The 16985-nt window shown below is 41.6% G+C and overlaps 1 protein-coding gene across 2 annotated transcripts in view; it reads left to right on the forward strand.

Moving 5' to 3' along the window:
* Window positions 1–669: 669 nt before the first annotated feature.
* The window catches only part of spag9b (sperm associated antigen 9b), a 288655-nt gene continuing 272339 nt past the window's right edge, over window positions 670–16985 (forward strand). The window contains exon 1 of one of the 2 annotated variants that reach the window (XM_073026482.1): window positions 670–1175. In XM_073026482.1, coding sequence (XP_072882583.1) covers window positions 879–1175 — 297 coding nt within the window. In that variant the 5' untranslated portion in view covers window positions 670–878. The remainder of the gene's footprint in view (window positions 1176–16985) is intronic. The other variant, XM_073026481.1, reaches the window with a different exon arrangement.

Raw genomic sequence — 16985 nt, forward strand, 5'->3', positions numbered from 1 at the left:
ACTGGAGAGTTTAACATCGGTAGCTGAGCGAAGGGCGCTGAGTAGGCTACGGTCAATTATGGATAACTCTGAACATCCTCTACATAGCACCATCCAGAGACAGAGAAGCAGTTTCAGCGACAGGTTACTATCGATGCAATGCTCCTCAGACAGGATGAAGAGGTCAATACTCCCCAATGCCATTAGGCTTTACAATTCTACCGCCAGGACTTAAGAACTTTTTAAAAGCTATTATTAATGCTTTTTGAGATAGTGATTTAGATGCATATCACATTTTTTACTGAGTTAAGTATTTAATTAGTTTTGCTACAACAAGTGTATGGGACATTGGAAAAAAGTTGAATTTCCCCATGGGGATGAATAAAGTATCTATCTATCTATCTTTGGGCGGCTGTAGAAGTCTGTCAAAGTTTTAAGGGTCGTGCGGAATCTATTCAAACTTCTAAAATTCTGTTTGAACATATACTTCTGGCGGTGGAGATAATGTATAACTCTTCATTTTGGGCTTAGCCACGCACCCAATTTTAAAAGGAGAAGCAATCAGGATGTAAAAGTAAACAACATTCCTGCAGAGGGAGGAGGCTCTGCTACGAGCGCGGGGCCGTGGCGTCAGGCACCAGCGGGAGCGAGGCCGCGCGCCAGCCAGGCAGAGCGGGAGCGCGCGCTGGGGGCGGGCCCGCCGCGCCTGTGGCCTCGAGCCGAGTGCGGCGTCAACACAGGACGGGAGATCGGCAAGGCCCCTGGAGCGCAGCGGCGGCGGCGGCGGCTGCAGAAACACCCGAAGCTGAGGGGGGGATTACACAGCTCTCTCCTCACGCTTTACTCGGGTGTAAATCATTAGTTTAACTTTCTTCTCACAAATCAAGAAATTGTTTAAGATGGAACTAGACGATGGAGTGGTTTACCAGGACGACTCCAACACCAATGTTATGTCGGAGCGGGTATCGGGCCTGGCGGCTAGTATTTACCGCGAGTTCGAGCGCATGATCCGCAAATACGACGAAGACGTGGTGAAGGAGCTGATGCCACTGGTGGTGGGCGTGCTGGAGAACCTGGACGCGGTGTTCGCCGAAAACCAGGAGCAGGTGGTGGAGCTCGAGCTGCTCAAGGAGGACAACGAGCAGCTCATCACGCAGTACGAGCGGGAGAAGGCCCTGCGCAAGCACGCCGAGGAGGTGAGCCTTTCTACCCGGCGGAGCTCGCTCTCTCCTCCCGCCTCGCGTTCAATCAGGACGAGGCCCGCTCAGACCTCTCACTCTAACCTCGCCCGGCTTTAAGCCCCGCCTATCTTATTCCTGATTGGACAAAACTTCTTGTGGTGAGCCCGCCCTCTCCGGCTGCTGGGCAGCGAAGGGGCCTCTAGGCTGTCACTCAATCCCCCAACAAGTTCGGTTGTGCCCGTTGACAAATCTAACGGGCCTTAAGCTTCCAAAATAAAACCGCCCAAATTGTGTTTTCTTTCTTCAGGCGAGGTGTTGTTTATGGGGAAAGTAGCGTCTGGAGACTGGCGACCCTGTACTGTCCCTCATGCAGGTTCCTGAGTGAGCTTGCATACTGTTTGCATCAGCGTGAATAAGCGCAACGCTTGTTGCGGTTGGCAGCAAATCTCGGCGCTGAACTCCACCCAGAGCCGAGACAACCTGACAGCAGCCGATTCCTTGCAGAACTTCCCGCATCGTTTTCTTCCTTTTCCTTCCCAACACCCGCCCAGCTCGGAGCAAAGCTACACTAACCTCTTCCACCCAGGGATTTGTTAAAATCTTTCCTACCCACCTCCCCAACATCTTTAAATCTTTGTCCATTCATTTCGTTGTATTCCAAAGAGATAATTTTGGGTGCTTTCTCCAAAAATGAAATCCCGCCTGAAACTAAGTACACCTAGGAAAGGGTTTTTTGTTGGTGGGTGCAGTGTATAACCGAATATTCCAGGTGACAGTGTAGCACCTTTTATTTGGAACAAAGTTTATATTTACGACACGTTGACAGTTGCTGCATTTTTCAAATTATTGCTGCAGCTTTGTGTTTAAGAATTGTTGTGTGGGTTTCTGTACCATACAATATCTGTCTTGATTTAAGTGATCATAATCTTGTGTTGAGAGATGGTAGTAATCTTCAGATAATATGTGAACTGTGTAATGTACTGTAGTCGTAGTGTTTATGGCTATTGTGAATGACGATCCAAGTTGTACCTGTCCATAACTTCAGTAATTATGCATTCTTGTTCCCCTAGTGATGGAATGTAATCAAACACAAGACAATTGTGTATTTTGCTTTTTATGGTCCAAAGACAGTGCTTAATCTTAATTTTTTTCATAAAATAATCCTCCACTTCTTTCTTTTTATCCTTTTGAAACGTCAAATGTTATCTATCCCTTGAAGTATTGTTCAGATTGCTAAGTGCTACTCCAATTTTTTTTAATTGCTTGCATGTCCTGGGATCTTTTGCCTTCATAAGAGAGCTGAAAGACCTTTCCTTTAATGTCTGAGCTGAAAGAAGTTGCTCCTGACACTCAACATTAAAGTTTAAGATAATTAATTCTAACCTCAGGAGGTACAGGAGCCTGAAGGCACACACTCAACATTTTAGGAACAGCTTCTTCCCCTCCATCACCAGATCTCTGAATGCTCCATGAATACTACTGCACCGTTTTACTCTCTTTTTGTATTAATTTATTTTGAAATACCTTTCTTACTATAACTTGTAGCTTATAGTTATTTTTAAATATATTTCACTGTACAGCTTCTGCAAAATAAATTTCACAACAAATCTCAATGATATTAAACCTAGTTCCGATTCCAATTTGGACTTGATCTCACAATCCTCACCAGAGTCAGGAGAGTCATCAGCTGAACTGCTGCTAATGTATCACCTTGATAATGAGTGTTTGTAGGGTGTTTGGCAGATTTTCTGGTGAAATGATGCTGTTATCTGTAGTCAGTCTACGGTTAGTTAGATATATTGCTGCTTTATTTGAGCACTGATTTAGCCTGAAGTGAAGCTCTAATGGCACCTTGATTCCCTTGATAAATAGCTGTTGGGGAACAGTGGTATGATGGTCATTGCTTCTGTCTGTCTTAACATTCCATACAATACAGCACATTACATGCTGTGAAAGAAAATGCTTCGAGATAGATGTTGTTCAAAATGATGTGCCACAACATTGGGGGATAGACGGTGGACAATAAACAATGGCATGGTGGTGAAAGTTTCACAGATCATCTGGAAATCCAGTGGTTCAATTTGGGAATCTTCTCATTGGAGTAAATATCAGAGGCCGTGGGTAAACAAGGCACCAACACACTAACCCACAATCTGTTGAGATTTTGTCATCTGTGTTGTGACTTCAACCCTCTAAATTTCAGAGCTCGGATTTCTTCTCTAAGCCACAATTTTCACTGAGTATCTTCTTGTTCATAAAGCCAACCTCCTTGTAGCAGCCTTTAGCCTGATGACTACAATGATTCATGGCAGTCCAGTCACACTTATATGAAGTGGCTGCTTCACCACTCTTATGTTGAAGATGCTAGATAAAAGAAAAGTGGTTTGAGTGAAAGACTTGTCACCCAGGAGGATATCTACTCAATTTTTTCATACTAGTTTTGAGTTATATTTTTACCTTTTTTCTGGACATTATCAATTTTCCTTGTTGTATAAGGAATATGCAACTGAATACATTGTTTTCAGCTCTATCTTTGTTTTATGATATTTAATTATTCTCCTCTTTGTTCGGGTAGAATTAAAATGTGTTGAATGGGCAATGTTGACCACTTGAATAATTCAACTTTTGTCTTTGTCTCCCCAAAGCTCAATTTACCCCCATATGTAATCTCTCCAAACGTAGTGGATGTCTACAGTAAAGAGCTTAAATGCCATTAGAATCTCTTCCCTGCTCTAATCTTTCCTTATTTATCCTTGTAATTCTTTTTTTGTATGTCATTTCCATGAACACCGCCCTTCCTAAAGTGGGTGTAACTAAAATAACACTCAGACTGTTGAGCCAGTGATTTTTGTATGTTTAGTATTGCTTCTAGTATTTGTATTCTATGGTGATATAATTAGAACAGTATAGCACAAGTAGGCCCTTCGGCCCATAATCTCTACTAATAATGATGCTAATTTAAACTAATTCCATTTGCCAATATGGGAAGTATAGCCTTCCCTCTTCATGTGCTTCTTAAATACAAAACTTCTTCAAAGCCTTCACATCCTTCTTGTAACTTTGCAAAATTCATCATTGGATATCTTAACAACTTATCAACCTGTTTCTCTGCTTCTGATTTAATGTTTCATTTATCTAGTATATTTCTTCCTGGTTGTGTTCAATTTAAATTTGAGTGTCCCATCTTCTGATACATCTCTATTCTGTTGTTCCAGTTTGCTTCATGCTCTGTGAGTTATTACAGAAACAGCAAGTGTTAGATTAATAGTAAATAATGAGTTTAAGATCCTTCTTGTATAGCGATGAGGTGCCATTAAGTTCAGCGAGGAGATTCAATATACTGAAGCTTTCTACTATGTGTAGCATTGGAATGTGAAGCTTATGACAATTTAGTTATATTAGGTTATCAAGTGTGCTTTCATGTCGGTTCTGTTTTTAAATCAAGCTAATGAATTGACCAGACAAACATTTAGTTGGCTTGTCCTGACTGCTGAGTTGGAAGGAATAGCAGAGGCATGTGGAGATTTAAGATGTGGATTTTTTTTTTTTGTCTGAATTGAGCCAAATAGTTCCTCAAATTTCTGCACTTGATGACACCATGATTGATGTGACTTCAGCCTTTGTATCATTTTCTGCCTGATGCATTTTATATACCATCGTTCCCTAATCATCCAAAAATCTCTGCCTCATTTTTTGTGCATCTATAGCAGCCTTTGTAGAGAGTTTGTATGGTTCACAATCCTCAAACATTTTTTCCTGTGCTCAGTTTTTAATAGGTGTCCCATTATTCTGAGTCAAGATTCCTTCATAAAGGCAAATTCTTGTGGCATCTTCCATAGAATATAGAAGTTTACAGCACATTACAGGCCCTTTGGCCCATAATGTTGTGCAGACCATGTAACCTATTCTAGAAACTGCCTAGAATTTCCCTAGCGCATAAGCTCCATGTACCCTGTCAACTCTGCTCCTCTCTTGGTGACCAATGGGATTTCAGAAGAAAGATTGTTGATATGAAATGCTAACTTGATTTCTCTCTTGCCTGAACTCCATCTGCTACTGAGTAATTGGTGTTCCTTTTCGTGATTTGTGGTGCATTAGGCGACATTTTTTGCTGTTCCCTTAGCATTTATCTTTTTTCCGAGGCTGAGTTGCTCGACGCTCAACCCAGCACAGGTGGGAAGTGGGATTCGAACCCAGGACCAATCACCTCGATGTCCAGTACTGATGCCACTACAGCACCAGTCCGTTACTTAGTAATATGTCTAACAATATATATCCATATCTACAAGTATCATCTCCATAGGCACTAACCACTCTGTTTAAACAAAAAAAATGGGCCTCCTAAATCTTTCTAATCTTCCCCCTCTCACCCTAAATGTATGAATATAGGCCCTCAAATATCTGATCTTTCCACTCTGGGTGAAAGTCTGATTAACTACCCTGTCAGTGCCTTTAATAATTTTACCTGCTTCCATCAGGTTACCCTTCAGCCTCCAGTGTATCCTCTGTTTATAGCTAATACTCTAAAATACAGCAACGTCCTGGAGAACTTATGCACTCTCTCCAAAGCTTTCACATTCTCTTTTAAACATGCATCCAGAACTGTACACAATACTCCAAGATATGAGGAGATCTGCAGATGCTGGAAATTCAAGCAACACACACAAAATGCTAGTGGAACGCAGCAGGCCAGGCAGCATCTATCGGGAGAAGTAGTCAACGTTTCGGGCCGAGACCCTTCGTCAGGACTTGCGCATTGGGTGTTGGTCTTTTTTTAATTGAGTTATTTCGGGTTTCTTGCTTTGTGGCTGCCTATAAACCACAAAATTGATAAAGATGTGCTTCGAATCTTTGAATAAGGCAAATCTGCCATATGTCTTCTTTGCTACATGTGTTGCTATTTTGTACTGTCAACCCAACCCAGTGTTCACATTAATGCTCCAATGGCTTCTGCCATTTACTATATACTTCCCTCTTGCCTAACTTTGATTTTCAGGGATAGCAGTGACCTGTTTTTAATGCTAATCTTTTTAATGGTGTGACATGGCACTATAGCATAGTGGTTAGTGCAGTTGCTTTATAGCGCCAGCAGTCATCAATCAGGGTTTGATTCCTGCTGCTGCCTGTAAAAGGTTTGTATGTTCTCCCCTTAACTGCATGGGTTTTCTCCAGGTGCTCCGGTTACCTCCCATGGTCCAAAGACGTAACAGATCAGGGTTAGTAAGTTGTGGGCTTGTTGGCACCAGACGCTTGTGTTTTGATGTGCTCGCTGATTTGATTTGATGCAAACGACTCATTTCACTGTATGTCTCGATCTGCGTGTGATAAATAATTCTAATCTTTAATCTTTAGCTTTCTGTGACACGTACATTGTTTTTTTTAATCATCCAGCTACCATAGCGATCATGTGAAGTTGGTTTGGGGAAGTGAATCCCACAGGGAACCAAGACACATGAATAGTTCAAGGATTGTAAACTAAAGACTAAAATTATTATTACACGTTTTGGTAAACGGAGCCAGCCTTAAAGCCAAAATCTCTGAAACACTGAACTCTGATCTGATGTGCAATATGTAATTGTATTCCAGAGGGATAAAATGAATTTGATAAACATGAAGGATAATTAAGTTGGAAACCCCTACCCAAAATTATAATAACCCTTTTCTTCTTCTGTCTCTGCTGTACTCTCCCTAATAACTTATTTTTCCCTGAAACAGCCTTGCTTTGACCCTATCATGTAGACCCTAGAGGCTGGATTTCTGTGCATTTCATTCCTATCTTCGGCAATTTGACCTAGTTAATTTTAAAATGAAGTGACTGGTTTCTTAAACAGCAAGCTGAGTTTAACATTGATGCCAGATTACCTTTAAATCTCTTGTGAATTTTATCTGCAGTACTCTTTATTGACAATTTGGCTTACAATTTGTTTTAAAACTCTTTGAGACATAAGAAATTTTAGATTGTAAGGTGCATATATCGGGAATTTCTGGAAGGTTGTGCAAATGTCATATGCTATAAATGAGTACATTGTATTAAATTACAGTTAGTCCACTGCTACTTTTAAGATACCTGTGGCCTGATCTTCATAAAGGAGGTTTAACCAATTGTTTTAACCTGGCACATCATTGCAGGATGGAGGTAAAGCATTCGGAGCATTGATAGAGTTGGGTTTATTATTGTACTTGGATCTTTAAAATAACATTCCAAGTAGTGTGTGTAATATGATAACTGTATAGTCTACTCTTGTTTTGAATCAAATTACGTCTTAATGGGTACGTCTTTAAAACGCCATTTCAAATTGCTGGTTGTCGGTACAGTGGTTAATTGAGCCATTGGTTTCTCAGGACATCCATTTATTTGGGATGCTATGCTGCTTCATTGGGACAGGAGACCAGTTGCCTAACAGTTTCTAACTAGTGTCAGACATTTGCACATGTGTGGCCTTTGACGCTACACCATGTGTAGAGCAACACACACATTTTCCCTGTGTTACTTGGATTTCCAGTATCTGTAGAGTTTTCTCTTGACCATGTTTAGAGCCATCAGTTTTTAAATAGTGTCAGTTGTATGTGTTATGTTTGAAAAGTAGTGATTTTTGTCACTGATGGTGAGAAATAAATAGTAAGACAATTCAGGACAGTTTTGCCCACTGCGGTTTCAAGCATTCAGTCTTAGAGTTGCCTTGAGTGAAAATGAAACTATTTCACTACTTCAATAAGTTAGGAACTATAAAGAATTTTAAGGTATTGACAATAATCTTGAATGTTACAAATGAAAATGAAGATTTGGAAGATGGAATTGTCAATAGCATTGTATGAAAATGGTCTGTTATCTGTACTAGTTGCCTGCGCTAATTTTGTACATTTATATAGCCAATCGAAAATCGTATCTTCCAATAACTATTTCAAAGGTTTCAAAGGTACATTTAATGTCAGAAAAGTGTATACAATATACATCCTGAAATGCTTTTTCTTCACAATCCCCCATGAAAACAGATGAGTGCCCCAAAGAATGAATGATAGTTAAATGTTAGAACCCCAAAGTCACCCCCCCCCCCAGCTCCCCTCCATCCCGCGCATAAGCGGCAGCAAGCAACAATCCCTCCCTCCCCCCACCGGCAAAGAAAAAGGATATCGGCACCTGCCACTAAGCATGCAAGCATGAGCAAAGCAGCAGCAAAGATACAGACTTGCAGTTACCCCAAAGACTTTGCACTTTCACCCAGTATTCGACATACTACAGGCACTCTCTCCTTAATAAGGGAGAAAGAGTTGTCTGCGTTTTCACAGCAAGTGGGGAGACATAACAAACAACTCGCTGGTTTACAATGTTAAAAGTCCGTTATGTCACTTTTTTCGAGCTCTGTGCCCAAAGATCTGGGCTCACAGCTGTAGATATTCCGACTCTCCCGACAACACACGGTCTCCTGCTGTGACACCGACCTTTGATCTGCCCGTCTCCAGAGCCCCGAGATCCTCCAAAGCCGAGCCCTTGGCATGCTGAACAACAGGGAGAAGGTGCAGTAGTCAGAAGACTCACAAGCAACATTTTTTTTTCCTTTCAAGCATCAAATTTTTGAAAGTCTATGAACACTACCTCAATTTTTTTTTGTTGGCACTATTTATTTTGTAAGTTGTAGTAATCCTACGATTTTGCACAGCTGCTGCAAAACAACAAATTTCCCATCATACTCTACTTCCTACTTTCTGAGGAGGCTGAAGAGAGCTGGACTTTGCACAGCCATACTCAGGTCATTGTACAGATACACAGTAGAGAGCATCCTGACAAGTTGCATTACTACTTGGTACAGAAACTGCACTGCGGTGCACAGAAAGGTTCTACAATGGGTAGTCAAAACTGCTCTATGCATCACTAGCACAAGCCTCCCATCTATCAAGGGCAGGTGCTGGAAAAGGGCCAGTAACATCATGAAGAATCCCATCCACCCTGCTTATGGAGTGTTTGTCCCAGAGTCATCATGGAGGACGCTATGTAACATCCATGTCAGGACCACCAGACTCAAAAACAGTTACTTTCTCCAAGCAGTAAGGCTGATCAACACTTCCACCCACTAACTCCACTACCACTTCATTATTTCCTGTCAATCACCTTATGTACAGCTTAGAGTCATTTTATGCACATATAATTAATTTATGCATATAAGCTGTCCTATGTATTTATATTTATTGTGGCTTTTCATTATTATTTGGTTCTTTATCTTTTGTGTTTGACTGCAAAAGACCTTCAGGAAGATTTAGCAGACTCTGGAGTGGTGGTGCACTGTTCTACTGTGCAGCGAAAGCTGCACAAATATGACCTTCATGGAAGAGTCATCAGAAGAAAACCTTTCCTGCGTCCTCACCACAAAATTCAGCATCAGAAGTTTGCAAAGGAACATGTAAACAAGCCTGATGCATTTTGGAAACAAGTCCTCTGGACTGATGAAATTAAAATAGAACTTTTTGGCCACAATGAGCAAAGTTCTGTTTGGAGAAAAAAGGGTGCAGAATTTCATGGAAAGAACACCTCTCCAACTGTTAAGCATGGGGGTGGATCAATCATGCTTTGGGCTTGTGTTGCAGCCAGTGGCACGGGGAACATTTCACTGGTAGAGGGAAGAATGAATTCAATTAAATACTAGCAAATTCTGGAAGCAAACATCACACCGTCTGTAAAATAAAAAACAGAAGATGAAAAGAGAATGGCTTCTACAACAGGATAATGATCCTAAACACACCTTAAAATCCACAATGGACTACCTCAAGAGGCACAAGCTGAAGGTTTTGCCATGGCCCTCACAGTCCCCCAACCTAAACATCATCGAAAATCTACGGATAGACCTAGAAGAGCAGTGCATGTAAGATGGTCCAAGAATCTCACAGAATTAGAAGCCTTTTGCAAAGAAGAATGGGCAAAAATCCCCCAAACAAGAATTGAAAGACATTTAGCTGGCTACAGAAAGCGTTTACAAGCTGTGACACTTGCCAAAAGGGGTGTTACTAAGTTGACCATGCATGGTGCCCAAACTTTTGCTTCGGGCCCTTTTCCTTTTTTGTTATTTTGAAACTGTAAAAGATGGAAATAAAAAAGTAATCTTGCTTAAAATATTAAAGAAATGTGTCATCTTTAACTTTATGCCTTTTGGAAATCAGGTCATCTTTTACTCGCTTAGCTATTCACAGTAACAGAAATTTTGACTGGGGTGCCCAAACTTTTGCGTGCCACTGTATTTCATTCTCCTTTACGTTTGTGTATGGGAAATGTCTTGAAGCTATTATGAATCTTGCATCTTGAATATAAGACAGTGATGATGAACCTGATCCTTATTCTGATCCTGGCCTCTTTGTAGCAGTAGAGAAGACGAAAGACAGACAAGGGACTAGGCTTCTGATCTTCCCCCATAGTTTAATGCTTCTTTCAAACAATCTATTTCCTCATTTTAGGAACCACCTATTCACAGTAGGTATTCTCTCTGTACTTCTCCATCCAACATCTCTCTGTAGCCGTCACCTATTTACAGAAGATATTCTCCCTCCACTTCTCCACCCAACACCAGAATAGCACAAGGGTGAAGAGTTTGGTGGCATCAGTTCATGCAGTGACGTGCTAAATGGCACCCTAACTTGAGGCACGAGACCTGACTGACGATGTCAATTTGCTGTCATTGTCAACATCCGATTGGTGTTCCCAGTTTGTGTTAATTTTTAATTTTAATTTAGCCCTGCTCTGTTAATGATGGATGCATATGTATGATGCGGTCTCTGAATCTGAAGGCAGTGAAGTCTTGAATTCTATTCCTGCTAAGAAACAGAAACTACAGAAAGTGCATCAATACAATGTTACGTACCTGGAGTATGGTTTTATTCCTTTCCCATCAGATCAGCAACACCCCATGTGTCTCATTTGTAATACTGTACTGTCTAATGAAGTCATGAAGCCATTAAGATTGCAGAAGCACATCCGTAAAAGACACCCTGAAAAGGCTAATAATTCCTCTGAGTAATATCTCTAGATCATCATCGTGACAAAATGAGTGAAGATTTTGAGTATCAGCCATGCACAAAGCTACAAAAAACAGAATTTGAGACACAACTGGATGAGTTAACTGTGCAAGACAATGAGGCATTGTTAATGGTGTATGTACATTTTATCAAAAATGGAAAAGTTTATTAAGAGCTCTTTTGTAATAAAGGTAAAAACAAGTATCAATGGAGAATCAATCTATGATAAACTCAAAATCTATATTGAGGATAAAGTATCTGATTAGGAACATAATTTCTTGTGCAACAGATGGAACTGTGCAATGCTGAGAGCTAGGGAAACAGACTGAACTTCTACGTGCAGATCTGGTATACCTAGCCGATCTGTATGACAAACTGAACATTCTAAATATGAAACTGCAGGTGAGAATTTCAGTTTAATCTAGGCAAAAAGTGCAGTGTCCACTTTTATTGGAAAATTGAAAATGTATAAGCAAAAATTGAGAGAAGACTGTTCTCAGTTTCCCTGCATGGAAGGTATGGTCTCTTTTACAGGTGGTAATTTGCAAGAATACTACTTACACCTGCAGTCACTGAAGAAGGATTTTCAGAATCAATTCAAGGATTTGAGCTATCTGGAAATTCTGGACTATGTAATTAACCCATTTCTTTGCAAGGTGAAAGAATAGGAAGAGAGCTTGCAATAAGAAATTATCGAAATTCAGAATGCTGAAGAAGCAAAAATGCTTTTCAAAAATGTTGGCTTTTGTGGTATGTGGCTACATTGTCATACGAAGTTTCCTGGTCTTTGGAGAAGAGCCATACTGCTCTTCATTACATTTTCATCCTCCGACCTTGTTGAAAGAGCCTCCAGTGCAATGAACCACATACTTACAGAAAAACTATTGAGGACATTTGCAAAGACAGGTGTGTAAGAAGGGTCCGAAGGATCGTTGGAGACCTGAGTCACCCCAACCACAAACTTTTTCAGCTGCTACCATCAGGGAAATGGTACCATAAAAGCCAGGACCAAAAGGCTCTGGAATAGCTTCTTCTACCAGGCCATTGGGCTGCTTAACTCATGCTGACCAACTGTATTTCTGTGTTATATTGACTAACCTATGGTACATACTGTTTATTATAAATTACTATAAATTGCACATTGCACATTTAGACGGAGACATAACGTAATGATTTTCACTCGTATGTATGAAGGATGTAAGGTAAATAATAAAGTCAATTCAATTCAAACACAGAAACCGCTTGGACATTGTTACGCATGGGGACATAAGCATTTAGCTGTCACAACTTGAACCAGATATTTCAACTCTTGCTAAAAAACCATCAAGCTCAAAGATAACATTAATATTGAAGTTGCTGTACAGCACATAGGTACTGTGTAAGCTAGGTTTAAAGACAAATAAAAATTTAAAGTAGAATCATTTTTCTCATGTTAGCTTATATAAGACATGTTTTTACACTATGGGGGTGCTGGAAAGTATATTGTACCTAAGAGGGGTATTGGCAAGTATGAAGGTGCTTTAGGGGGATGTTGGCAAGTATGAACATGCTTTAGTGGGACGTTGGGCTAAAAAGGTTGGGAAACACTGAGTTAGGATAATGAGCCATTAATAGATATGTGGTTGTCTTAAAAGGAAATCAGTTTTGTTCTTTGCCTGCTAAATTGAATACATTCAGGCAACTACTTTAACCTGTTTAATAGCTGATATCCTTCAGTGGAGAGGTGGCTACAAATTGCAGCTCATTTAGCCATGAGGTACTGAGGAGTTGTTTGAGGTATGCTGATAGGATGGAAGCAGACCCTTTTTCCTTGTTTTGGGCTTGAAACATTTTATGCAGGTGAAATTATTTTAAATGTATTTGCTGCTAACTAACATCATCATCTTAAGTTGAGGAGACCAAATTCTGAGGTTAGCAATAATTCTGCTATTGACGCTTTCTGAGACCCTTCACTCGTGTGTTGCTTCCAAAGGGATGCATTCCCTCTTGATCTTTTCTATTTTCCGTTATTCCATATTTGAAAGCTGTTAAATCTGTTCCACGTGATGATGGCTATTTTGCTCAATCCACATGCTATCTGACCCTCTGTTTCCAGAAACAAAGTGCTATTACCAGAAATCACATTTTCTGACAAATAGATATTTTGTATTGTTTGAAGAGATGGAATCAAAACTTTATCTTCCTGAGCAAACACGAGGAAATCTGCAGATTCTGGAAATTCAGACAACACACACAAAATGCTAGTGGAACACAGCAGGCCAGGCAGCATCTATAAGGAGAAGCACTGTCGACGTTTCGGGCCGAGACCCTTCGTCAGGACTAACTGAAAGGAAACATAGTAAGGGATTTGAAAGTAGTGGGGGGAGGAGGAAATGCGAAATGATAGGAGAAGACTGGAAGGGGTGGGATGAAGCTAAGAGCTGGAAAGGTGATTGGCAAAAGTGATACAGAGCTGGAGAAGGGAAAGGATCATGGGACGGGAGGCCTCGGGAGAAAGAAAGGTGGGGGGGAAACACCAGAGGGAGATGGAGAACAGGCAAACAACTAAATATGTCAGGGATGGGGTAAGAAGGGGAGGAGGGGCATTAACAGAAGTTAGAGAAGTCAATGTTCATGCCATCATCAGGTTGGAGGCTACCCAGCCGGTATATAAGGTGTTGTTCCTCCAACCTGAGTTGGGATTTATTTTGACAGTAGAGGAGGCCATGGATAGACATAGCAGGATGGGAATGGGACATGGAATTAAAAATTTGTGGCCACTGGGAGATCCTGCTTTCTCTGGCGGACCAAGCGTAGGTGTTCACCATTCAGGGCCGCAGATGAGGCGACACTTCACCTGTGAGTCGGCTGGTGTGATATACTGCGTCCGGTGCTCCCGGTGTGGCCTTTTATATATTGGTGAGACCCGACGCAGTCTGGGAGACCGTTTCGCTGAACACCTACGCTCTGTCCGCCAGAGAAAGCAGGCTCTCCCAGTGGCCACACATTTTAATTCCACGTCCCATTCCCATTCTGATATGTCTATCCATGGCCTCCTCTATTGTCAAAATGAATCCAAACTCAGGTTGGAGGAACAACACCTTATATACTGGCTGGGTAGCCTCCAACCTGATGGCATGAACATTGACTTCTCTAACTTCTGTTAATGCCCCTCCTCCCCTTCTTACCCCATCCCTGACATATTTAGTTGTTTGCCTGTTCTCCATCTCCCTCTGGTGTTTCCCCCCCACCTTTCTTTCTCCCGAGGCCTCCCGTCCCATGATCCTTTCCCTTCTCCAGCTCTGTATCACTTTCGCCAATCACCTTTCCAGCTCTTAGCTTCATCCCACCCCCTCCGGTCTACTCCTATCATTTCGCATTTTCCCCCTCCCCCCACTACTTCCAAATCCCTTACTATGTTTCCTTTCAGTTAGTCCTGACGAAGGGTCTCGGCCTGAGACGTCGACAGTGCTTCTCCTTATAGATGCTGCCTGGCCTGCTGCGTTCCACCAGCATTTTGTGTGTGCTGTTTTATCTTCCTGACTAAGTAGCTTTTAGTTGCTGCCTTAGGGCATTGTTGAGTTAGTTAAAAATTTGAACTAGAGGCATCGTTGTGGTGAAGCGAGTCTGTAAATTACTAGACCTTGCTCTTTCTACTCACTGTCATTTCATTAGGACACTAACTAAAATTGAGGGAAGTATGTGACGAAAAGTTACTGGATGTTTTTAAGAATGGTAGGTAGATCCTTGGTAAGCTGAGTGTGAAAGATTAATGAAAGTCAGATGAAGTGGTGATCTTATTGAGTGATCGAACATTGAACTTGGTCCATGTTTTCTGTTGGAGCCTTACCTTTCAGTATCTACAGATCAGTTTCTTTTCCCATGAGATATGATGGAATCTCCAGGCGAACCTCATCAAGCCAGGCTTGTTATTTTCTGGTGGGAAAGCCAAGGTTGTTCTCTTGCTGCGTGAAACTTGTGGTAGAGTTTAGGGCAGTTCACATACTAGTTCTATTTGATCTGCAGAATGAGATGTAGAAGAGCTAAGTTTGGACCAACACCATGTTGCTAGCTGTGTTAATTTTCCAAAAGATCCTGAACCTGGTACAGTGTCTTCCACATGTACAGCTACCAGGTTGCCATAAAATCTGACTGGACTAGTATATATGAGCAAGTAGTATTTTGTCTGCTCTGGAATAGACATTGGTTACAGAAATTGGAATACAGTGTCCTCATTTTAAACCTATTCCCAACCTTAATATCTAAAGTAGTGTGTCCAGCAATGTCTCAGTTAATTGTCCAGTTGTGAGTTAAGAATATTGAATAGCTTGGCACAGTACGGCCCTTTGACCCATCATGTCTACAACAACACTGATTCCAATTGAACTAAACATAGAAACATAGAAAACCTACAGCACAATACAGGCCCTTCGGCCCACAAAGTTGTGTCGAGCATGTCCCTTTATTAGAAATTACTAGGATTACCCACAGCCCTCTATTTTTCTAAGCTCCATGTACCTATCCAAAAATCTCTTAAAAGACCCTATCGTATCTGCCTCCACCACCGTTGCCAGCAGCCCATTCACCACTCTCTGCATAAAAATACTTATCGCTGACATCCCTGTACCTACTCTCAACCACCTTAAACCTGTGCCCTCTCATGTTAGCCATTTCAGCCCTGGGAAAAAGCCTCTGACTATCCACATGATCAATGCCTCTCATCATCTTTTACATCTCTATCAGGTCACCTCTCATTCTCCGTCACTCCAAAGAGAAAAGGCCGAGTTCACTCACCTGTTTTCATAAGGTATCTCCCCAATCCAGGCAACATCCTTGTAGATCTCCTCTCCACCTTTTCTATGGTTTCCACGTCCTTCCTGTAGTGAGGCAACCAGAACTGAGCACAGTACTCCAAGTGGGGTCTGACCAGGGTCCTTGTGAAGACAGGTTGCATGAAACCGGCCTTTTCTCTTTGGAGCAACGGAGGATGAGAGCTGACCTGATGGAGGTGTATAAGATGATGAGAGGCATTGATCATGTGGATAGTCAGAGGCTTTTTCCCAGGGCTGAAATGGCTAACATGAGAGGGCACAGGTTTAAGGTGCTTGGGTGTAGGTACAGAGGAGATGTCAGGGGTAAGTTTTTTTTAATGCAGAATGGTGTGTGTGGAATTGGCTGTTGGCAATGGTGGTGGTGGCAGATACAATAGGGTCTTTTAAGAGACTTTTGGATAGGTACATGGAGCTTAGAAAAATAGAGGGCTGTGGATAACCCCTGTAATTTCTATGGTAGGGACATGTTTGTCACAACTTTGTGGGCCGAAGGGCTTGTATTGTGCTGTAGGTTTTCTGTGTTTCTATGTTTTCTAAAAGGACTCTGACTGTCTATCTTTGGGTCTCATCATGTTATTTACTTCTGTCAGGTCATCCCTTACCTCTGCTACTCCAGAGAAAAAAAATCAAAATTTGTCCAGTTTCTCGTTATGGCTAATAAACTCCATTCCAGGCAAACCTCTTCTGTATCTTTCTCCAAAGCCTCTGCATCTTTTGGCAGAATTGCACCCAGTACTCCAAATGTGGCGCCAACATAGCATGCCCATGTTGTTCAGCAGAACAACACAAACATAACAGTAGCAGAATAGGCCCCTTTCTCACCCTCTGACACACATAGTCAGGCCTCCAATTCCAGGACAGCCCACCTCTGGGCCTCCGACCTTCAGTCAGTGGCCCAGACATTCAGACATGCAGACATCAAGCTTCAAACCTCCAGTTCTTGGCCCAGAATTGCAGTCGGCAGCCCTTTGACCTCTGAACAAGTTATCCTAAGGGCTTTGAACTTTGGGCCTTG

The sequence above is a fragment of the Hemitrygon akajei genome, chromosome 22 (genome assembly GCF_048418815.1).
Source record: "Hemitrygon akajei chromosome 22, sHemAka1.3, whole genome shotgun sequence".
Classification (NCBI taxonomy): Eukaryota; Metazoa; Chordata; class Chondrichthyes; order Myliobatiformes; family Dasyatidae; genus Hemitrygon; species Hemitrygon akajei.